The sequence below is a fragment of the Phalacrocorax carbo genome, chromosome Z (genome assembly GCF_963921805.1).
Source record: "Phalacrocorax carbo chromosome Z, bPhaCar2.1, whole genome shotgun sequence".
Lineage (NCBI taxonomy): Eukaryota > Metazoa > Chordata > Aves > Suliformes > Phalacrocoracidae > Phalacrocorax > Phalacrocorax carbo.
Genome location: NC_087548.1, coordinates 25259583 through 25285443, shown reverse-complemented (window position 1 = coordinate 25285443; position 25861 = coordinate 25259583). Strand labels below are relative to the sequence as shown.

General features: G+C 36.6%; 1 protein-coding gene across 3 annotated transcripts in view; it reads right to left on the bottom strand.

Moving 5' to 3' along the window:
• The window catches only part of NLN (neurolysin), a 38142-nt gene that overhangs the window by 10253 nt on the left and 2028 nt on the right, over positions 1-25861 (bottom strand). For 2 of the 3 annotated variants that reach the window (XM_064439106.1, XM_064439105.1), the window contains exons 2-9: positions 15211-15467; positions 12827-12975; positions 9159-9245; positions 7505-7612; positions 5947-6049; positions 5082-5242; positions 3539-3674; positions 966-1332 (exon numbers count right to left, since the gene is read on the bottom strand). In XM_064439106.1, coding sequence (XP_064295176.1) covers positions 966-1332; positions 3539-3674; positions 5082-5242; positions 5947-6049; positions 7505-7612; positions 9159-9245; positions 12827-12975; positions 15211-15467 — 1368 coding nt within the window. The remainder of the gene's footprint in view (positions 1-965; positions 1333-3538; positions 3675-5081; positions 5243-5946; positions 6050-7504; positions 7613-9158; positions 9246-12826; positions 12976-15210; positions 15468-25861) is intronic. The other variant, XM_064439107.1, reaches the window with a different exon arrangement.

Here is a 25861-nt window from a genome sequence, read left to right as displayed (position 1 = left end):
TTTTCAGTGTGATCCAAAAGTTTAAAGAAAAATTAATTTGAAATTTTTGCCATAAACCTGAGTTGTTAACTGGCTAGTTAAGTCAGAAGAATCTTACCAACAAATAGGTTCAGCAACTCATATGATACCAGAATGGGGGGAGCAGACGAACAGGTGAAGGAGATAACATGTGCCTGTCTTAAAAATGAACAATTTATGTGCTCTTGTATTGACTAACCTAGTTTTCTTAACCCAGAGAAGCCTTAAATCAATTTATATTTAAAAAGGGTAACAGGCAATTTATAAATTGCTAAAGAATAATTAAAAATAAAAACAACCAAACAGTGAGAAACAGACAAAAAGGACTAGTTAAGAATAAATCCTGTCAAACCAGTCTAGTCTCCTAATCTCTGACATGACACAGATGATGCTGTAAATGGCTACAAAGAGAGCTGGAGAGCAACAGAGATCAACCTGGAACTACGTTTCAAGATGTGCTCAACAGGAATCTATTCTTAGTCCTGGCCTATTTGATATTTTCTTTAGCAGTCTGGACAACAGGGTACAAAATACACATATAAAGCGTAAAGAGGAACTGGGAGAAACTAGGAATATTTGCAGATAAGAATATAATTGGTCTGAACAACGACCAATATAAACCAAAAGTAAACCACAGTAAAGTTAGGAAGTAGAAAAGTTCATAGAAGCAAAAAAAATTATGGACAACTGACTAAAAAGCAATGCTACAGAAAGTGAACATAGTAGTAATGCTTCATAAACTGAATAAAAGCAAGAAACGCGGTAGTACTGCAAAGAAAATGCAAACAATCCGAAAACAGCCCAGAGGACAACTTAATGAACACAGTAATAGTCTTGTCAGTGGGACAAATATTTAATTCCAAACGCATTTAATTTCAATGACACCAGCAACCCACTCAGACCAATTCCATTTTAAACACGTAAGTGAAACACAAAGTCATAATTACCTGGGGTAAAGGTCCAAATAGAACTCCCCTAACATTTCTCCTGTTGAATTATCTTTTACCGTATAAAGAGTAACACTGTCATGCCAAACAGGAGCACTTTCTACTTGCTCAAATACAAGTCCCAGCAGCTTCTGGTAAATATTCAGCAAGCCTTCTGTAACAGCCTCAATTGGGAAGTATTCCTTCAGCTTTTCTTGATCTATGGAGTACTTGAGCTCTTCTGTTTTGTTCATATAATAATGAAGATCCCATGCATTGATTCTTCCATCATAATCAAAGTTTCTTTCTTCACACTCCTCCTTCTTCAAATTTAGAATGAATTCTCTTTCCTTCTTAACCAATGGCTTTAGCTTTTTACTCAAATCATCTGAAACAAAGATTGCCTTGGAATCAACTTCTGTGTTCCTTACTATAATGTGTATTCCTACAAAATACACTCATAACTAAGTACATGCCCAAGAGTAGATGCCAGCATTTTCCCTTGTTGACTACCAGCAAGCAAATTATCTCTTATCTTGTCTTAATGAATTTTAATTGCATGCATGCTATAAATAATACAATAGTCCACATAGGCCTAGTAGTACTGTAAAGGGTTTTGCTAAATTTAGACTTTTTCAAAGACATCAGAAATGGAAAGTAACACTCGACGTTTTTGCTTGATGCCTTTGATTTTAATTCATGTAATCTCCATTCTCTTGATGTGCTTCTGCAGAAATAGCCAAAGACTACAACTACTATTAGTTACTGCAAGTGCAACACAAAATTCAAACACTACTTTTTCTTCTGAGACTTTTCAAAACAGATTGTGACCTACTTCTCACTGAAGTCCTATAAAAGAACATGAGACTAAAGAGTTCTTGCCTGTACAATGGTTAGCTTCTTGACTACCAAAGCCACTGGATATTAATCTCTATGATCCCAGTTTTTTCCAAAATAGCTTTTCTTGGACAAAAAAGGGTCATACCACTATGAATCCAATATTTTGAATATAAAATATTTATGCTTACTGAAACTCCCATAAAGCACATACTGCACTTATTCTCTTGTAAGTATTTCTAGACTGCCAGACACCTTTTTTTATTCCTTAAGAATTCAGGTTAATGTTCACTATCAGTACCTAGAGTGTAAAATTTAGGAATTGCCACTCCTGTTTCTAGATAGGCTGTAAGGCACTATATGTGTTTACATGACTGAAATACTGTTTCCAGCTTGTGTTATGCTAAACTCAGAATATGTCATAGGACAGAATACTTTTCTTCCTAGCCATAAGATCGGCTAATGAACATTGATTTAAAACATTAATATATATGAACAAACCAGAGCAAATTATACTGTCATGCTTGTAGCTGAGGATGTATCAAAAGAACTAAATTAAAGCTGACAATTAATTTGATGAACTTTCACCCTCTGCAAGAATTACCATGAAATATTATATTTATGAATAGAAAAATATATGACCTCATCCTGTAAAAAGTTAAAGTCACAACAATAACTGCTAACTTATGAGGTCTGTCAGCTTCAGAACAAATGAAAAAAACCACGGTATTATATAAGCCCATTTAGAATTACAAAAATATAATGGATAGAAAAGAGTCCAAACTACTTTAAGTATATTTAAAAAGAACAGGTAATCCTAACATTTAATTATAAATCAAAATTAAGTGTAAGTTCACTGACAAATATATGGATAATTGGTATTGTCAAATATGGAGCTGAGCTCACACCATAACAGGAGAAATGTGACAGAATTACAGGTGAAGGAAGAGGTGCATTTGAACCTCTTTATTGATGTAAGAATACAAAAAAACCCACTACCACCAATACGGAATTGTCTTGGGGGGTTTAATTATAGGATGTATCAATATACAATCCTAAGTGGTGTTAGGACACATTAATAAAAGAGCACATACTATTCTGTGGAACAACATAAACCCAGAAAGTAGGAGTTAAAACTATGCACAAGAGCAGGGCCCACTGAGGTCAACAGGATGACTATAAATTTGTGAACCACTCAGTTTAAAGTTTTCAAGATATGTCTCTTTTCAGATCAAATTCCATTAGAGGGCTTTGGAATTCCAGATTTAATTTTTACATTCAGCTCATGGAAGTTGCATCATCACATACTGAAATCTTTCATTCTGATACAACTGCAGTAAGTATAAAGACACTAAGGCTACAGATGCACAAAGATTTGCAGTTAACCTAAGGAAATGAAAAGCTGCAACTGTGACACAGCCTCCTGAACTAATAAAATTGCTTAGGTCGCATGTTATTCTGGTTCTAAATTAGGATATCTGCATTTTGAGGTAGAGAAAGACATAACCGCTTCCCTATATTGGCTGTCACAAAGCAGTTATTTTCAGATTTTTGTCTTGATTCCCTGTTTTAGAGCAATTGCATTTGTAGAGCTATGGTCCGAAAAAAATATATGCCAGAACAGAAGCAACAGAGAGTTCCTTTTCTATTTCAACGTGATGGACACTGTGACCCAATTATGTATTTAAATTTATCTTGGCCAAGGAGTCATGTTGCCACACCAAATATAAAAGTAACATTTATAAATAAGAACAAACCTAAGAAGGCTGTTACGTTATCTGTGCTCTTTGCAGTGTTTACCTCCAGGACAAAGTTGGCATGTGTATTATAACCAAGAAGCTCTGCCACTTTTGCCCTTAGTGGAAGCAATTGCTGAAGAATTTTTGTGTTTTCCTAAAAAAGAAAGGAGGCAAATTTGTTAAGTGAAATCAGAAAATGCATGTTATCAAAACAATTATCTGAATAGTATCTGTAATCATAAGAAACAGAAAACATTTAAAATGAAACACTTTAAGATATAAATATGTAATAATGTAAGTTTAACTAGATTCTTGTAATTTTTTTGTCACAGCATTTGACTGCAGGTAGCTATTGGGTCATTACTCTCCCTACTATAATTTATCTGTTTAATTAATCGAGAGATATACCATTTCCTTCTAGGATAATAACAAACCTTTCACTGTTGCAAGGATTTTATTTCCTTCATCAATCGTTTAAAATGTGAAAAATAACTGGGAAATGGCTGACAGCAGGCTTAATTGCTTGTTAGTGGTGAAGACAGACTGCAAAGCTATTGCGACAACATTCAAAGCTTGTTTGCAAATTTCCCTCTTTTGCCACACATTGTCTCTTTCTGACAACAGCAGTCAGAGAAAGAGATCTGAAACACAAAAAACCCAGGTCCTGACCTAAATGTGGTGGAGGATCCCTGAGAAGCTGAAAACGTAACTGTGTTAACCTCCAATCCTGGAATAGAGAGATTTCTCAGGGAAACACCTTTTTTCAAGCACTCAGGTTTGAAGACTGTCCCACAGTTTTAAAACCAAATCCCTTTAAGCGTGCGGACTTGCAGAGCATTCAGTTCTTGGTGCCATTTTATCTTACCTTGTACTCTTCACATTTTCCAGCACTTCAAGTACAAAAGCTCAACTCTGCCATTATTCTCTAATGAAGAGTTGATACAATTGCCTGAATAACATTTCTTCGATCCATTCTACCCTTTTCAATATTTTTGTACCTGTCTAGGTGCCTGGCCTCATCAGTATCAAACAAATTATTTGTGAAGTTATTTCTTTCCATAAGGCATGTTTCCAGTTATTTTTCAGATAATTAAACGAATCTTTTATAAAAATTAGGGTTTTTTTAAAAAACATCTAATTAAAATTCTCAACAATATGCCATGTGTTAATTTCACATTTAATCACCTGTATTTCTTAAGTAGAATGTGTGCTTAAATAACCCCTCTCATTCTGAAGAATCTCAAAGTACTGCAGAAGCTACAATCAGACATTCTCCAGGAGGAAGATGCCAGTAAGCAGCTGCAGAACACTGCAAGGAAATACAGCAAAATCCTCTATTTACAGCACCACTGAAACTTTAAGATATGGACACACACACAGGTGGATCATCAACCTCTAAGGTCTTCAGATGTCAGAATAAACTGGAGCAAGGAATTATTAAAGATCACACTGATATTCTGGTTTCATAGTACTGGACAATATATAGTACTCAAATCTAACACTTGAATGTCTAGTTCCATTATCTGTCATTATCCTGAAAAACAGTTAATATACAACATACCTCTTTGCATCTTGAGTTAAAGGCATATTCCATTTTTCTCCTGGTTTCTGAAATGCAGCACCTCTTCATGACAGGAAAATAGTGGGGATATTTTAAAGTAATTTTATATTTGTCTTCCTCAGTCTTCTCTAAACTCTTAATAAAGTCATCAGGAAGGCCTTCTATAGAACACAATTTAATAAACAGTGTTTACCAGAGTTACTGACTCTCCTCTTTTTGTAAGATTGATGCATTTGTTTTGCTGCAATCTAATTTGACATCAGAAATCTACACAGAAATATAACCCCTCTTTTCACAACTATTTGCTAAAACTTTTTCAAATCACAACAATCAAGTAACAATGGAAACACTAGTGAGTGAAAGAGAAATATACATAAGGCTATTAGATAAAACCTGAATATGACATTTTAAAAGTCCGGTGTTATTAAAGCACATTTTATGCCATGCCCTTCAGATGAAGAATGCCCAAATTCTCTGTCACATGAAATCTCTAGATCAGTAGCTAAAATATATTGCAGGACAGGAAGGTTTTTCCAATCATTGCAAAGAATATAACACACAGGGGATTGCCTAATGGTGGAGAACTGAGAAAAGAAGCAGAGAAGAGTAAAGTTATGACCAAAAAAAAAGGAGGACAGATATGCTATCTTGATGCAAGGCAAACACTTCAGGAAGCACAAATCTATGAAGAGATCATGAACACCTGCAAAGGGTAATTCTGAACTGACTTTGGGGAAGGATTAAAAAGGAAACAGAGAAGACTGGAAAACAGTCTGAATTTTACTCGATCTAACCATCATTCACTGGGCCAAAAACAATTACTCCAGTAAAACTGGAAGATCGAAGAAATGGAAATACTACTCACCAAGTTCTTCCTTAGAAAATACAAGAAATGTGTTTTCCTCATTCAGGTTTTTGTTGAAGTCTATACACAGCTCACTCAATTTTTTCTTCATTGTCTTGATTTCCTGTATCAGGTATAAACTGAACTTAGTGGAAAAACAAAAGTCAGACTTGGCAATTATTATCCTTGACATGAATAGTATTTTACTTTCTCCTGCTAGGCTCTCTACTAGCCAACAGTGAATACCAGCACTGAGCAAGTAATACACTGCAGGCAGCTTCATACTTCACTCTCCCTCAGCCTCCTTTTTATATTTCTTTTGGTCGTGAGCAATATTGTTGCCAGTGAGCCCTGGACTGGGGTTATTGCTCCAACATTTCAAATGTGTCCTCGACTCAGAGGGGACTGAACACACAAACGTGTTCTCTGAACAGCATTTTGTGCTAACATTCAATTATTTTCTTTTATCTGAAAAGCCTAAATTACAATTTTAAGTGTGAAAATATCCATTAAAATCAACAAGAATCAAGGGTGTAAAAATGCATGCAACCTACTGAAAAACACTCCTTTGGAACTGTATAGGTATGAAAAAAGAAGAGAATACCCACACAAGACAAGACCATTCCAAAACCTTTTTTAAAATCCTGATATTCACCCATCTGAAAGTTCCTAATATATTTCATAGCATGTCTCTACCCCTTACTGTCAAGTTCACATAAACATGGTAGTTACCAGTAGAAGAATACACACCAGCTACAAAACTTGGCAGATTATAATCAGTCAAGTTTTTACTTTAATTCAACTATTGCCTCCCTATGAAGTATTTAAAAATTCCTTTAGAGGCATCAGTTGCCCTTAAGCAATGCAAATACATGTGAAACTGTTCCCACTAACTGAAGGATGTGGATGAAGAATGATTATTTTCTACAAAGGGTAAAGTCTATTCAAGAGTCATAAATCAAGATTGTTATACAACATCACTCAGAATTTAAAGATTTTACTTCATTATTTTCAGAAGTGACAAGTGCTTTTATATGCTTGAGTAAATTCTCCCTTAATGGAGCCAAAATTTTCAGTGCAGCTTGTGGCTTTTAAGCTACCTCAAGGTTTTTTTGGTCAAAATGCTAAAATCTTGGACACATTTTACAACATTGGCTAATAATTGAAATTAAAATAGCTGTGTCTTTGTAACAATTATACGTACTTATGAAGCTCTGACTCACTGACACTTTTGAGTGGTCTGTTGACTAGGAATCTAATTTAGGTATTCACTGTAATCAGAATATATAACAAAACTCCTCCAGATAGGCTTCTTTTACTCTGGAAGGCTAAGAAAGGTGATGCATACCACCTCTATCCATGGAGTACCATGGATGTCTAACAGATTAATTTAAAAACTTTAAAGTGACTGAAGTCTAAAGGATGGACCTGGAGCTAAGAACAGTTAAGATCAGAGCAGTAATTAAGCAGGTCCAAAAGCACAAAGTTCAAATAAATGCTTAGTACAGCTATACAACCATAATTTCATCCCTTCAACAGTTTGTCACCTTTGCTTTATAAACTAATTGTCCATATTTACATTCTGCACTTCTTTAGGAAGATGGAGTCCGTTTCTTTTCCCCACTTGCACTGATTTCTCTAGGTATCGCTTTGTTTCAGGCTTTATATTTTGAAGATTGCAGGTTTGCTGAAATGACAGTACAGAATAATTGAATTTACAGCACAGTGTAAGAAACGTAGCAAGCATTATAAACGTCTGAACAGAGTTGTTCTTTAGAACACCACCGTAGTAAAAAAAGAACACCCCGGACTTTTGTGTGAAGGACTTTCCAAAAACAGTTACCTTACACAATAGTATTTTTATAACAATGTAGCATGGTTTTAAAATAAATTTCTTTTACCAAGTATCTCAGCACATTTACATGCTGCCATAATGGCAAGGCCTTTTTGTTTATAGTACAGTGCACTTAAGCTTTTTGTGTAGAAATAGCTTTCGTATACATACTTGAAGAAAATCAGTGCTATATGGTAACACTGTACGTTAAAACTTTGAGGGAATAAAAAAACCCCAAAAGATCAGATGTGTCACTGAAGTTTAGCAAATGGCACAAAATTTAGGCATATACATTTTATCTTTCAGAACAAATCAATAAGTGACAACAAATGAAACAATATTTCCATGTCTGTTTATGCCATTATAAAGACTCTTGAATGGTCATTTCCTAAAGCAACCAACATTAAGAGACAAGATACTGGTTGTAAGAGAATATGGATCAGTCCTCTGAGGGTGTTCCTTCAAACTGACCAAGCGTAACTGTTTAATTCAGAAACTTGCCATTTTGTCCTCAATTGAAAATGATGCTGTACACATTCTGATTTTATCTTCCCTCATCTAAAAGTGAACATTTAAAAAATGTTATTAACTTACAATCCTTCAGTTAAGTTCACCTTCAAATATGAAGCTGTTGGAATTAGCTCTGACTTGTCTTAATAACCCTTTTGCCAGCTTACCTACACACAATTAATTCTTGACTAGCATCTCTGAAAAGTAAGGACGTTGAATCATGCAAATTTTATAAAGTATTACACAACTGTGTACAGCTGTGTACAGTTTAGATTTGTTTTTACTCTGCAAAGAGCCACAAGTCCCCGTAGCATTATGCTACAACAGGACTGCTAAGCATTAGTACAATCGTGCCTAAAACTCTTTTATACCAACACTTTATATGCAAAAATTTCTAAGTCCAGCAAAAAAATTTAAAACAATCACTTCACTTTGTGATAAGCTAACTTTTCTAAAGCAATAGGCAGATTTAACTTAGTTTACCAATACTGCCATATGATGAATGATGAGTATTTTTTCTTCTTAGTATCACCCGTTTACAGGTAATTCTTAAAAGAATCCATAGACTCATGAAAGGATGATCTAACTACTATAGGTCACCACACAGCTGAAGTCAGTGATGACTGAGCCTTGTGATTGCATGGCATACCTTTCTACCATGGCTATGATTTTTTTGCTGCATTTGGCTGTCGCTTTTTTTGTTTGTTTATTTTTAAATAAAAGGATGTAAATGGTGGAAAACATCTTTTGGGAGGATCATAAATGAAGAAAATCATGCCCTCTGTCCTCTCCAAGTCAAACCTCACATCTCCATCCTCATTTGTGATAAATGTGTACGGCAAGCCAAACACAATATTTTGCAACACAAAGATAAAAAGAATGCTATTACCCGACTCCCTGTGACACTCCGGCTTCCTGCTCTGCTTCTGGCAAAGAATACACCCTGAAATTCTGCAGCTTCATGAAGATCTTTATGCTACCAAGCACAACATCTAAAAGTGTCAATGCTGTGATATTGAGTACAAAAATATTTGTAACAATCAGAATCTTCACATAGTGTTTTTCCACTGGAAAACCCACAATTCCAGGTTCTTTTTTCTGACCTGAGCAGTGTGATAGAAAAAGCAGGAGTTCAGAATGATAGAGATGAAAAATGCAGATGCTGTCACTATAGTAACATTTGTATTGCGCTAACTGTGCTGGAAGGCTCAAAAATAGAAAGGCTGAGAAAAAAAAATGGAGTACTCTAATCTCTATAAAAAGACACTGCTTTATTGCAGTAACAGTTAAGGACACAGGATTGTGAAAAGTCTCACTGAGGTATTTAGGCATTGTGAGGGTTGTCCCATCCTCTCCATTGGGCATATAGAACCGTCATGCCCCTGAATATCTCCCAGGCTGAAACCCAGCAAAGATTTTAGGCAGCAGACAAGAATTCGAAACACTAATTTTAAGCCCTTAAAGCCGGTGACTATTGGCTCCTTCTAAAGCTAAGAAAGAGATTTTTTTTGAGAAAAAGGAGGAGAAAACTAAGTTAGTGTTCTTCATCCTTCTCTTGATGACATTACATCTCTCCCTCTCCATACACTTCAAAATAAATCAATGTTAAATAACTTCTAGTGTTAATATTAGCCTTTTTGAAGTTTACCTGCATCACAGACATGCTTAAGATAAGGATGACACACATTCAAAAAGACCTGTCAGGTCTTTAAGGGTAAGCAAGTGTATAAAACCTCACAGACACAGGAACCAAGGGTGGTCTGTGGTCATCTGTGAACTTCAGTCTGGTCAGGATGGTCGATGTCATCCTGTGTTTCTTTGATGAACAATTTCCAACACAGGAGTGCTAATTTTGAATACACTAAACACATGAAATTTTGAAACTTTCCAGAAGTTTTAGAACGGTCAGCACTGATGACTTTATAACATTTCATACTTGTTTTGGACAACCATGCTACCTTATTCCATTAACAAATCTTCAGGCAAAATAAGAAACAAAACCTACTTAGAATATCATGAACAAAAACTGCAGCAGCTGTTTACATCAGGCTGAGTTTCCCGAGGGTGTGTGGGTGGAGAAGATTGGCAACATTCTTAAGCATGCCTCTGCTAGCCAACATGTGCAGATGTTAGGCGTAATAAAATTTAAAATTATAGTTTCACTACAAAAATTCACCTTTATTCCAAGTTTCAGAACCCAAAATAAAAGTTTTCTAAAGAATAAGATCTGGAGCATATTCAACAATGTAAATTTATGTAGGAATTTTTTCCCTAATGTGTGGTGAAAAGAGACTAGATTATTTTCAGGTTTAGGGTTTTTTTTACTAAGTACAAAAACCTCACACATCATCCACCACAAACAGTTCTTAATTAATAAAGAATACTAAACAGTTGTTAACTTAGAAATGTTTAGACCTTGTTAAAGGGAGCAAAAACATACAGGATGTCCTTGAGATCAAGCAGATTTACTCATCTTTTAGTGGAATGACTGCATTATAAATAAGATCGGAGTGTGAGGGCCCTCATTCTCCTCACTCCATTTTAATCTGGTCCCTGTAAAGGATCGTGAAATAGAATTCATGTACCTGAACTATTAAATCCTCAGTAAGGCCATGAAAAATATGATTTAATCAAAATGTTTTACTGGCTCATTTGAACTGCTAAAATTATTTTAGCGAAACATTTCCATTAGTGGAAGTAATTTTTTTAATGTTCTCCTGGAATCTGACTTTTCAACTGGGAGTTTCTAACAGGAGAAGGCGTTAGAAACTTAGCAAAAATTAACAAGAATTTTGTGATCTGGAAATAGCAAGATTTGACCAGTCTGGCATTATCGGCAATTTCACATCTGTGCTACAGAAAAACCTGCTACAACTTTCATAGTTATTATGAAGCTGATGTATGCTCAAAGATTGCATCTCTGGAAAACTAATACTGAAACATGCTTGCATGCTTCAGTTAAGTGAAGAAAAACTTCTAAAAAAATTAAATGGAGGTTTAAGCAACAATTTTAACTGTTATAGAAGCCAAGTATTGCTGCAAAGGAAAATGAAGCAGGAAACCACAAAGTGAAAAATATTTAACAAAAAAGATTATAGGAAAGTAACACTAGTGAATAACAGCAATCAGTTTTCACTAGCTATGATCAGTAATTCCTGTAAATTAAAAATAGATAGATACACAGATGTGGCAGATTAGCCCTAAATGTATCTGTGTATACTATACTGGAGGGTGGGGGAAATCACAACAAATAATAAATCCATCCATTTAATTAATAGCAACAGAGCAGGGGGGAAAAATCAACATAAAGCAGAGGGGGGCAAAAAATCAACATAAGTCACTATCTGCCAATACACAACAGAAGGTCCTCAAATGGGGCTATTAAATACCTACACAAACGCTTAAACAATACCCAGCTAGAGGAAAACACTTGAAAACGCACTTAAAAACCACTGCAATACCAGAAAGTGGTATTTGAAGGCACTTCAATAAGATGCTGCAAATATTATTCAGGTTCCCAGTCAACGCTGCAAAAAGCATAAATAACACCAAGAAATAGGGCTGAAATATATTATCAGCACAACAAGAACGTTAAAAATTGGTGGGGTTGAATGGAAAGATTCAGGTCTGAAGCACAGACAATTTTAGTTTTCACATCAGATAGTTTTCTTGTATTAACTTTAAATTACGCTTCTGGAAAATTATTACTAAATGTCACTAGATGCATTTGAACACAAACAAATGTTCCTCTGTTTGAGGTACAAAAAAAACAGTACAAATGAAGAATCAAGATACCTGTAGGTGCTCAATTAGAAGGGAAGCTAAACAGACACAAAAGGGATAGAAACTAGTTCAACAGTGAATGTAACTTTTGACTCAGTTTTATTTTGAGCATACATTGCTCAAAATACAAGCAATATATGAGGAGGAGTATACAATGTACCTGTCTGTAATTAGCAGATCAAAAGAGGTAATTTTTGAGGTCACCCATAATTGTATGTTCTCATTAACTTTCATAACTTAAAACTCAACTTTAAAATTTAAAATTCTCAATAACTTCAATAAACAACAACTTTGGACACAAATTCAAAAGCAATATAAGCCAACCTATATACATTGCTATACTGCCTCTTTTCTTCCTCCCCCCTTGATGCTCTGGGCAAACCAGTTCAAGAAGCTCAGCCAGCATAAAACAATAAGTTTTATTTTTCCTGATGGGTTTCTTTCTGCCAGTTAGCTTCCTTGTACCAGCTCACTGGAAGACTAGACAAAAGTCAAAGCTATTGCAATGGAGAGAGAAGGATACATGCACCTAGACATGACAGGCAATGAGTGGGAGCACCCAGTTACACTGGCTTAAGTTTTTGCGGAACCACAGCCTTTTTGTATAGCTGTGTACTTCTGGAAAGATTTGACTGGTATGGACATAGGGGAAACACACACAGTGACGGGCATCATGAAAAGCGCTGTGGCTACTAACTTCTTCAGGGAGAAGTTCTTCACTACTGTAATTTTATCTACATTTTTGAAAGTTAGGCAGATATCATTGTGATTTACCTGCAAATAAGCAATCTTCTGAAACACATCTTCTCTCATGCTCATCTCCACATCAAAATTAGAAAGCTTTTTGTCAGCTTCTGTACTTGCTAAGCGTACCTCTTTGTCAGGTGAGACATGCTGGGGAAAATCCAACATGCTTCTTTCCACTGTTTAAATAAAAGGCAATGAACACTTACATAGAAGGCTAGAAATACATTAAGGATAAGGAACTTCCCCCCTTCTGATATTTATAGAAGACATAAGAAACAAGTACCCAAAGCAACCTGACACTATAGATCAGGCTTGAAACAAATAAAGTGATTACGGGTAACGTAAAAATGAATAGGTGAAAGGACAAAACTGCACAGGATTTTTAAAAAATGAACGTTTTACAGAAATTATCTACTACCCAAGCCTAATTATCTCATCTTCTTACTTCTACAAAATCAAGTGAGAGTTGTATAAATATGATGCATGATTTTTGAAAGATGAACCATTTGTAAGCGAAGACTGATATTGTTTCCATGTTAGCATTTGAAGTGAAAAGCTCTGAATCTTTCAAACAGACCCATCTGTCCTGAAGTTATTTTCACATTGTTATGAGAACAGAGTGAAATCCCCATCCCTTCTGTGTTTACAGAGAAACAATAAGACAAACATGGAAGATGCTGTCTATGTATTCTCAACTTCTGGAGATCAGAAACTGGGTAATACTACCTTTTTAGAATAAACTTTTGAGATTAAGTAAATCCTTGCTCATTAGAGGAATATTGCATCTTATAATGACATTGAATAGCAATGCTAAAATAGAAATGAATCCTTATGACCAGCTGAATTAACTTAATTCAAAACCAATTAAAATTTCACTCCTCTCCACCTCCCCAAAAGCACATTTTAGAGTAACAATATTTTAGGATGAATTAAAGCTTTGTAATTCTACATCATCTGAAATTATTTTATCAAACCCTGAGATACTTGCAGCCCTTCAGAAGCCTCTGGAACGCAAACGTGGGCATATGGTTCTTCTTCAAGTCCATAGGAAAATTTCCCCCCCTCCTGTCCTTATGCCAAGATGTTTTAGAATGATGAAGTGAGTTTTGGCAGTTTCCAAGTGAAACATAAGGCCTATTGTCATCTGTGTCTTTTCACATAACAAGTTTCAGTTACTGGGGTAGTTCTTTCATGTACATGTGAAAGGGACACACAGGCCTTAAAAATCCAAGGGTCTAATGGAAGTCTTGCTGTGGTAATATATCAATATCATATGCCATTACAACAATTATACCAAATACACTGGTGCAATTAAAACTGAATCTGACAGGAAGCTGTTTGGATGAAGATTACTCAGTCTTTCTGCCAGCACCAATTCCAGTCAATTCACTGGACATGCCTAAATTGTAATTCTAAGTAATGTGAAAGCCAGACTAATATATTACAGTTCAATAATTTCAGCTGCAGGCTGCTCTTTTTTGCTAGGCGAAGATTTTGCTCCAAGCCAAGGTGGCTGTTTTCAGCACTTCTGTTGCTACTGCAGAAATTTTAGAGGATTTAAGAGAACTTCATATTTTATTACACTACTTTTTGAGTCATGCAGCCACCATCTGATAGGTGTTTCAGAACAAAGCCACCCAAGACACATTTTTATTTTTCCCGTCTCTTCTGACTGACAATTATTAACAAATTAACTGAATGACCTGTGTTTGACCATTAAATTCCATCCATGTATTGGCACATCTTGATAATTCATTCAGAACAATCTAGATTTGACTGCATGACCAACAACTCCCCCTGGATTCTTCAAGGCCTTGCAGGCCATAATATAAAAATGAGCAAATAAAGCAGTCTTCTTTCAAAAAAAGCATTAAAAAATTTCCCCGTTTTCAACCATCACATTTTCTCCACTAGGACCTTATCAATCTTTCCATTGTTCCATTTGACTTGCTTGTCTCAGATTCTGCACTGTCTGCAAAAAAGCACTGCTTATCAGGTTTGAATGTATTATGCATACCACAGACATTGTAGTCTACACTGTTGTACATTCTCCCCTAGTGGTTGTAAACAGTTGCAAAATAAAAGGCAACTGTGTGGAGCTTTACATGCAAAAAGAAAACAGGTGACCATTGCAGTTCTCTGGATGCATCAAAGAGATCAGCAGCACAGTTTTGCCAAAGCTTATTTTTGTCTCTAGAATAAAGTAGCAAAACTTTGTAGCTGATTGTGTTAACGTATTCCTGAGAGGTCCTGAAATATTATTATGGCCAGAGGACCCTCGAGAGGCCTCTATACATTCTACACAAGAAAAGCAAGGATCAGAATTGTAAGCAACAATTATCTTTTCTCAATGTTTCTTTATGTGCGGATGGAATGCCCTATGGAAAGAATCAGAGAAAACATACACTAACCTGCATATTCCACTTCTATATCTGCCAGGGCCTGTACAGTGTTTTCATGTGTTACTTCTCCAAAATCAAGTGTCCCAACACTGTCATATACATGCTTTGTCTTCCTGATTAGTTCATCTGTTCTTGTTCTAATTTGCTCTGGTGACAGGTCCCATCTCAGAAGGTTTCGGCCTGATGCTATGGATGAAGAAGCCTTGAGCTGGCTAGTAATTTCTGCTCCTAATGTCATTCTCAACACAAGCTGTGGCCCAACAGACCTGAAAGTATAAAAATTATCTTTGCACAGCAATATTCTAGTTCAAGAAGTAGTTTATAGTAAACATAAAAAAAAAAGGCAACAGACCTTTAATAATTAGAGAATATTTTTAGAAGCAGGAACAAAGTTCTTTTTAGAGCCATAGCTTGGCCAGCAGTACCATAACCAGCTGTTACCTTTATCAATTAAGTCTAATTTTAAATAAATCAGAGGTCTGTCTTCTACTTTTTCCATCTAGAGGATGACTAAGTGCAGACAGTGATAACAACTTTGGTATTGGCAAAACCAGACACACTAAGTTACTATTCAATCTTCTAAGAAAAATGGAACTACAGTTGCTGAAGCTCTACAGAAACAGAGAGTATTTGCCTTTTTAAAATAAGAAATAAAACCCACATAGTGATTTGTAGATTATGATGACCAAGAACTACAAAGATGCACAAAACGACACAAAAAAGGTAATTTGGTCATGTTCATTATAACAAATAATTTTATATTTATACAGGATGTCTGCTACATAATCAGCCATGGGAGGAAAACTTCTAGTTGCTACACATTTGAAAATTTATTCCTCTAATTGCTGAGGATTTTAAATTGACAGTTTCACTTTATTGCCAAAAGAGGTACATAAGACTACTGTAGCTTATGTACTATTAATCCTGATTATATAAATCAACTACGTTTCAGCTTTAGCTAGCAGAAAGTTTACATGTGTAACTGATCTTAGTGTGCTGTGCAATCAATGGCTGCCTTTTCACTAATCTTTTTGACAATATTAGAAAAAAAGTGACTTGGAGCAATGAATCCAAATATAAATTAAGAAATTACTGACTTCAGAAATACAGGCTTCTGCACTCCTACCGCAACAAACCAACATTCAGCTTGGTTGTATAAAGGAGAAGGATATGGACTCAGGCAACTGACTGAAGTGGGGCTAATAAAAACCCACGCAGTCAACAAGATGTCCACCTGGCGACTAGATTAATAGCTTTGTTATATATGAAGTAGTTGCTGAGGAAGGTAATAATTTAAGGTAATTAAAAGACAGCTTGCATTCAACTTGCTGCAGTGTTTAGTATCATAAGATCATAGGAGCATCATAGGAGGATCTCAGGCTGGCAGAGACTTACTATCTGCCTCCCTGTTTCAGTTGCATAATTAAAAAAAACCCCACATGTTGTTATGGTAATAATGACAAGTCAAAATTTTCAACCATAAGTAAAGAAATACAGAAACATAGAGAGCTTGCTCCTAAAAGGGATGTTTACTTAACACTATTTTACCTTTTCCTCTTAATGCTAGCCACTGTACCTGTATTAATTTTATTGCAAAACCAGTCTGGTATGTGCATAAGTGCTCAGATAGGTTTTGGCATACAATGCAGGGAGCATGCATAAAAGCATAGGCAATTTTAGCCTGAAGGAAAAACAAAGCAGAGGAGTGAAATGCCAACCATCTGAAGAGAGCCGCACACAGGGCTTCTGTTTGAAGGCAAGACTTTTTGTTAAAAGTCTCATTCATCTATAGGAAGAATTCTCTAGAAATAGCCTAGCCAAAATTATATTTATGAACTACACTTCTATCTATGCTTTACGTTAAGAACTTCTTTTCCTTGTTACCACAGTTTCTTCAAATCTTCCCATACCAGCATAGGCAAGATGTTTACTTTTCCCTTCTACTGGCATACAGAAATGTCAGTGTCCAGCATACTGACGATTTAACTCTGAAAATGAAGCCTGAATAAAGAATATTCCTTCCACCTCTGTTCTCTCTCTGATACCAGCTCAGCTGGTAATGCCTTAATGCCTTCATAGCTTCTCCACTGGACTACTGAAACTTTGAATCTCAGAAGTTTATGACAAATGATGATGCTTTCATGAAAGCAAAAGTATTAGCATTCTCAGAATGCATTAGTTTGCCATCCCCCAAACCCACTGAATCCTACCCTGAATCTACAAATCTGTTAAAGAACAGTATTTCATTAAGCTAGGAACAGCTTCCCACAGGGCTGTCCTATGCCTGGTTTTCTACACATTGCTAGTACAGCTCTGGTACAACCTCAAGGGAGCCAAAGGGGAACCTGCTCAAAAGTAGGTTCAAGGCTTTTCACAGCAAACATCAGAAAGAATACAAAATATGCCAAATTAAGGTCAAAATAAACATAAAATAGAAGCAAAGGAAAACAACAGCCTGAACAAAATAAAATCTGACAACTATGCTGAAGTGCAGGATATGAAGCAGATATTCTTTTTTAAAGAGAACCTACAGCTTTCTGTTATTCATTACCTTCACCTAGACATGTAGAAAACACAGCCCTGCCACTGACCAATTATATATTATGAGAAACAAACACTAAAATACTCAGAGCACAACAGATTATATTAATTTCAGACTGCCCAGCACAAGTAATTAATAATTAAAGTTGAACTGATTTCATGAAATTGAATGCAAGGACCCTGATTACTGCAGAGCATTACTTCTAAATACAAAAAAAAAATGCCACCTGATTTTCTTAGTATGTTGGCTAGTTGCATTGAGGAATATACATATGAATTTGACAGCTGCAAAAATGACTGCCATAAATGCCAGCAAGTGGTTGCCTGTCTGTTAGAGACTGGAAAACACAGAACTACCTAGTTTTGAAATGCTGATACCTTGTCTCCTCCTGCTGATACAAGGAAGCAGTTGTTTATATAGACTAACAAAGGCAGTACCAACTCAGAAAGACCTGAAAATCTTTCTAATTGACCAAATTAAGATGGGCCTTCAAAAACTGTAACATAACTTTTCACATAAAACCAATCACTACACGCAACTCTTCAAACAACCATCTACAGACATGTGTTGTTACCTTGCTACCAGTCAATCAGATTGTACTTAGGGCCAGTGTAACTGACATCAGCTGAATAAAAAACAACATACAAGTAAAATATATGTGCATGTGAAATCTTGGCCACATCTTTCATGGCTTAGTAGTTCATATTCTTTGTAACTATAAAACTAAATAAATTCCCCAAACTCCATGTATCATACTGCAATAAAATTGATAATTTACTAACTTGATCTTGTTTGTTCAAGAAAGAAAGAATGCCAAAATTAAAGATTTAATAGACTATAAAGAAACAAGAGTATAGCTAAAGTAGTATGACTGTTTCAAAAATGCTCTGCAACTGCACTTGCCATGTTATTAGAGAAAAAATCTTACAGTACATTGTATCACTGAGGGAAACTAACTTCACAGATATAAACTGGCAGATAAATTCTATTAGTAATGGTAGGAACCAGATACAACAGCAAATAACTTTTTTCAAATAGCAACTGAACCAGCAAGATGCAACTATAATTTTAGACTTGCTTTTGGTAAACAGTAGCAGGAGCCAACCATTGCTTGGACCGAGCAATTAGAAGTTCATTCAGTTTAAATTAGACAGGAGGATAAACAAATGAAGGTCTGTAAATAAAGTTACATGTATACCACAATTATCCCATATGGCCATGGGTAGGCTGTTGCTAATGCCTGAACTGACTAGTTCAAACTTTTTCAGATATTACACTCAATTTTCTGCAGTGCGGTGTGGAATGGTAGACATATCTAAACAAGCCTGGGTGAAGGATAAGGTTCATGTCCAGCAGCAGCATTGCCTTATTCTTCTTCTTTCCCGTTCTTCCCTCTGCTGCTCATTTCTGTCCCTGTATACCACTCCCATCAATGACAGCAGCATAACTGGTCATACTTGAAGAGTCAGGGCAGCATGCAGATGAAAAATGAAGGGGACAAAAAGAAATGTAGGAGGGACAGCTTTTTTTCAGCTTATCAGTTCCATCATCCATTTGATATGTGACTTCAAAACAGTTGTGCTGGCCTAAATGAAGGATCAAGTGTCAATAGCCATCTGAGCCTGCATGACTGCTAGAAACAGGTAGGAAATGCATGGATTTAGTCTAGCAAAGGAAGTCTCAAGATGATTACTGTCATTAAGCATACCATTTAAATGCCCCAAAGTGAAAAAAGCTATTAATGCTAAGAAGCAATACTGACATAAGAACAAATTAGAATAAATTGATCATGTAAGCTAGAATTTTACGAGACATTTATAACCATCAGGGCAGTAAGATTCTGAAACAGCTGCCCGATAAGAACCAGGAAGTAAAACCACCTCTATTCTTAACATGGAGCTTGACCAGCTTATAAAATATAGTACTTGGTTACCTAAGGTAGCACAAGGCTAGACTTGATCACCCCAACTGTCCCTTCCAGTCCCTATGTTCCTGTGAGGTCCTTCAAAATTAAAGCACCTTTACTTATACTTCATTTTTACTATCAGTATGGCCTCTCTTGGCAACTTGCACTGGCCTTTTTCTTGGCCATCTAATTTCAGTGGGACGACACACAGGGCAGACTGAAATATATTATGCATTTGTGCACTGCTTCATCCATCTATGAGAAGTTCAGGAGGAAAAGCACAGGGGGTTTGGTTTGCACTTTCAGCTACAGAAGGTATTACAGAAGCAGCTGTTTTTACAAATCGTGGTATTAATCTGCCAATCCCAAAACCAGTAAGAATGATAATTTCTACCAAAAGTAGTGTATATTGAATAACAGCTTAAAAGCTTAGTAGCTGCTTCTAAAAGAGAATTTTAAAGAAGAAAACAAAGCTGCTTTGTTACAGACTGCTATCATTGCTATTTTTGCTAGAATGCCAAGTGATTTATTTTACCAACAAATCTACAATTCGATCACTTGCTGCTTCTGGAAAATATAAATTTGATTTGATTTTAGAAAGGAGAAGGAGCTTTATAATACTCTATTACAGCAATACAGTGGCTAACGTAGCTGCTGCAAAGACAAACAAAGCAATTGAATTAACAGACTAATTTTTAACTTATGCAGTATCTTAAACATACTAAACATTTATGAAAGTCTTGGTTTGTTTAGAAACATTTTCCATGACTGGAACATGCTAAGTAACTCTTTGTTGGCGTGTTCAATTAATGCTATTAAAATAAAATGAGAAAGCCACGATCTATGAAACAGAAGTAGAAAAGGGTAGCTTTAGAAAATATAACCACAAAAACCTGCAACCTTGTCCACAATATGTTCCTACTACTGATAATCACTTTATAACACAGTCAAGATTTGAGCCTGCTGTCTCATTTAACTCTGCGTATGGATAGATATAACTCCATCTAACACTCTTTAGTGGTACTTCCAGTTTTCAAATTAATCTTCACTTAAACAGTGCTAGTCACAGTGACAAGTATAATTTTACCTAATAAATTGTATTAACAAATGTATTTCTGGGAAACATATATACAGACCAGTTTATTGTACTTGCTAACAGATCTGACAGTTCCATGTAGCCACACAAAAATCAGAGTATATCACCTTCATGTAGGATGGAAAACTATATTTACTGCTGACAAAAGAGCTGGGGTAGCAGCTTCAGGGGCAAAGTGGGAGCCAAGATTTTAAAAAGGAGAAAGACACAGAGAGCGAGAGGTGCACACACACAAAGAAGGGGTCTCAAATTCAGGTAATTTAGTAATCTTCTAGTTTTTAAATACTCAAATGGCAAACAAAATGTTTCTTGCAGGACGTATGTATACTTCAGGGGACATTCCTACAGGTATAATAGGAACAGATTTCCAAATCACAATGAAAACAAACAATTTTTTAAACCAGTAATTTACTGTATGAAGCTTTGTAAAAGTGGCCAATTTAAAATTAAGAATTATGGTAAGACCATTTGGGTCTTTCTATCTTTTGAAACAGCAGATCCTAGTTCAGCAACACTTGCTAGTCTTCCAGGCTTCAAGAGAACCCGCGCTGCATGCGGGCAGCCAGACCTCTGCTGTGAGGGACGTAGTCGTCAGGTACCTGCCATCAACACCCACAGGGTCTCAGTGTCTTGACCCCACCTAGCGGCCTTGTTAAAAAAACTAAGCAAAACAAGACACGTCCCATTAAGGCAATACAAAAACTGACAGTTTGCCTCAGGACAAATTACTTAATACGTGAATAATATGCCATATGTTGGCATTTCCCTGAAAGTAAGACTGAAGTGCTACCAAACATATATAAACGATAGCAGACAGGCATGGTTTAAGCAAAGCTTCGTAACAGTCCAGCCTCATACGGAATGGAATACTTTTTTTGTCTTTATATGAAGAAGTTAAAAAGTATTTCAGAAACAAACCACAATAAGTATTCAGTAGCATATAATATAATGTAAGATACACTGCAGTCAGTCTGTGTTCTCACAATGGATTTTAAGACAGAAATTTAATAGGCTAAAATCTTTGTATAATTTAGAGATCCTTAACTCTTGCTTGAATTTTAAATATATCTCCATATTGTTTCACTTTTTCTCAGTTTCATACAAGAAGTAATTGTGTATTTTGTAGCAATGCAAAGACAAAATCAAGAGAATTAAGCAGAGGACTGAATAATCCAAGGCAAAACCAAGAATGGCTGGGGGTGGAGGGCAGTGGGAAACTCCCGAGACAGAACAAGCAAAATACAGTTAAATAGCTCAAAGCTAGTCACAGGGCAACATGTTTCAGTTGAGCCAAAGGAATGAGACTACAGCCCCATGATAAAAGTCATCATTTTTTCCTGCTGGACAAACACATTTGAAGTCCTTGTTACTCTTCATTTCTCAGTCGTTTAATCTGTTTGGCTCTTGACAGTGTATGGAAGAGTGAATTCATGCCTTGAACTCCGGGGCCATTTTCCTAAAGAACAGTACTTGGCTCTGTGTCATGACTGTGTTCAGCCAGACAGATCTCACCATAGGAAGAGGATAGCACGTTTAGTACTTCCCAATTTAAAGCTCTATAACTGCCATTAGAAACGGGGTTTTTTCTTAAGATGCATTTGAAGGAATAGAAGAAAATCTAGTGCCTTTTAACACTAAACCATTAATTTTGTCACTACAACTTTCAGAAGAAAAGGATTCTCTGACACTTAATTCACTGTACACTCTACCTTGGTTATACTCCTGAAATACATACACTTTAAGCTCTTCAGATCAATGTGAGCAAGTCAAAAAAGCTGCAAGTTATAAATTTTTAAATCTTCATTGAGACATACACTCCCCTCAGTGCTGCTTTTATGGTCTTACTATCTGGCAACAAATGTGTACTGGTCACTCTGGTAAAATTAATATCAACAGCAAAGTAATTGAAAAAGGCACTCTTTGGCAATGAACAGATAATCCAGATGTCAAGTATGAACCCATACACGTGCGTAACATGCTACAATTTACTTACATCCTCTCCCTTTCCCCCCAGCCCCCTCCAACAGACTTCAAACAAAAGCTATTTGGAAACTGGTCTGACTGACTTTCAGACACACAGTAGTCTGGAGTGGAACACATAGAAGTGTCAGGGTACTGTTTCTGCAGAGTGCCTGATCTCTAAAATTATGGTATCCATAGTTCTAGGGAAAAAAGCCCCAAATAACCAAGCAAACACAAACCAAAACCCAAAATTACTGGGACTGCTAAACTCAGCTTCAAACCCTTCCTGTGAGCTGAATCCATTCTGTGTCACTGCAAACCTCCGTCACAGCACAACCTGCTTGGAGGATCTTAGAACAAAGTTGAGAGACTTTCCAACACCTGCATGCAGACAGTAAATGTACTACACTGAATTTACTGCTGGAGGTGCTCAGTAGGGTTATCTTTTTGTATGGTTCTACCGTCAGGTGAACCATGGAAACAGAGTGGAAAAATATGGCTGGTAAGGCCCTACAGCTCTCTCAGGTGCTACTGCATAAGTGCCTTTCATATGTCTATCATGCCAGCAATACAAAGAGCAGGTAAAGTGCATGCTATTTAATGCAAACACCACACACCATTGCTGCCAGGATAGTTCAGTACTTGAATGCAATCAGCTAATGCATGAAAGACAGCTTGTTGACTTCAACTAAAAAAGACACAGTGCTGCAGGGCAGAGAAAATTATCGAGGTTTGTTAACACAAAAGGTTTCTTTGATTTACACCCACAGCTAATCAGTTCAGCCTGTACCACACAAATATCCTTTGATTTCCCATTGATTTTAAGTCCCATATAGCCAAAGCAATTAAAAATGTTCTTTGCCATCACCAGTTAGCTGGAAAACTCTATGCCTTCATGGCAGATGATGAGCTTATCTCACTTGCTTGCATCATTTTAAGTCACTGTTCTTTTGGGAAGACAGTGCATTATAGCATGCCATGATTGTTTCAATGCCTGCAAAATCCCAAACAGCACTCTGTACTTTCTGCTCTGGCTTTTGATTGAATAGTGACTTAACAACACTGAGTGCTCTGAGGCTGGTTCCAGGCTATGTGAAAGATTGTTCCAGCATGGTAAGTACGGGCAAGAACTTCACTCGTTTAACACTCTACAGTAGAAATAAAAAGTGTCTCTGTTAAAGAGGGGACTCTTTTAGAGATGGTATGATGAACACACCCACCCAATCGTGTTTTGTTTCGAGACAAGTGTAATTTCCTCCATCCTCACTTTGCCTTCCCTGATGCAAATATATATTACATGTACTGGAAAAGTGTCTCCCCTACAGTGGGAAATCTTGACTCACAGATCTATTTGAATTCTTTGAAGAAGTCACAACAGACACAGATCAGTTAATACGATCTATCTGACTTCCAAAGACTGTTGACCAAAAGGTCCTAAAGAAACCATGCTACTATGAGATGTTACGGGGGATCCTCTTATGGGTAAATGGTTAAAAGCTAGGAAATAAACAGAAATGGCTGCTCACTTTTCTGAATGGAACCAAGTGACCAGTGGAGCCCTGCTGGGTTCTGTATTCTTTCACATATTTTATACCTCATCTACAAAAAGGTGTGATTAATGAAGTGACAAAATATACTGATGATAACGCAGTGTGCTAAAGGCATCACAAAAAGATGTGAAAGAACGTCACAGCACTAAGTAAAGTTTAAAACCACTAACAAAGTGGATTTCAACCTTGATAAATGCAAAGTGACACACACTCCTGACTATCTACACAGTGATGAGCTGTAAGCTGATCTAATCATTCTGGAGACATAACAGTTTAACGGAAACATCAGCCAAGAAGCAGCTGAAAAGACTGAAATGAGGATTTAGCAGAGGTGAAGCAGAAAACAGAATACAAAGCTTCATTATAACAATAACATGAAGCACACACACACTGCACGGCATTCTGAACCTCCCAACAGTTAGAAACTCTCTTCTGTCCTCCCACCTGCCAAAACCTTTTCCTGTTCTACCAAGTCATCATGAGTTAGTAATAATCACCTGCAGTGAACAATGGACTCCACTGAAAGAAGAACTAACTAGACTGGAATTCTTCAGATGGGGGTGTGGGGGGAAAGGACAAAAGAGGAAGTACTTCAGAGATTTAGGCAGTCATGAAGAGGATGGAGAGAATGAACGGGGATAAATTTTTCCCTCGTCACCTCCAACATAACTCAGGAAGACATCAAACACAGTTTTAGCAGGCAGTTTCAATGTAAAAAGGTATTACTGGACAAATTTTGTACAAGATCATGTGAGACAACTGTTTCTGTGTGGGAAGGCCCCAGTTCCTAGACTGTTCAACAATGATAGAACTGAAAGTTCATCCTGTCTCACATGCTTTCAGAGTTACCTGACCCTGGCTCTAGAAGAACCCTAAAAGAAAGGACAGACTTTTGAACTAACCCAAACCATTTGGAAGAAATCTTTCCAAGCCAGGCATTTCTTCCTTTATTGAGAGAATCATAAAACAGGTATGTCCTCGAAAGACATTAATTGTATTGATTAATGTGGTCCAACTGGTACTCCGTGGATCAAATTCAGTTCACACAGCTTCTGAGCCCAACATCTTTGTCTCAGCCAGTCGGGGAACAATTTTGTTCTGTAAACTCTGTCTAATAGACAAATCGCTCTTCTGGAGCCTGCTGTGGTTAGAAAGATGGCAGCTGTTGCTTCTGACCACAGGAAAAAATTGCTGCTGCAGTACACAGAGGAGGTTGTATGGCCCAAGGAGCACAGGGAAAGGCACAAATGTTCCAAGTGTCCTGTCTGGCACTTGCCATTGCTGAGGTTTTGGACCTGGTAGTTTAATGAGAGCATACGCACCCACTATAGTGTTAAGTATGAAATAAGACAGGGACTATGAAAGTTCTTCCTGTTTCTCTACCTTCCAACGTCATCCCTCTTCCTCCCTCTTTCCTCCAGCCCCAGTTTCTTGCTGCTTTAACTCCTCATCAAGAGGAAAGCCAGGAGTTTCTTTCCAATGATGGAAATCTAAAATTAGTTCTTAAATATAAATTCTGTTTTTTCCAGAGTCCATGTACATTTCCTTTCTTATATAAAAACCTGATTCTGAAGATTTCAAAGACTCCAGAATTCAAGAGTCCT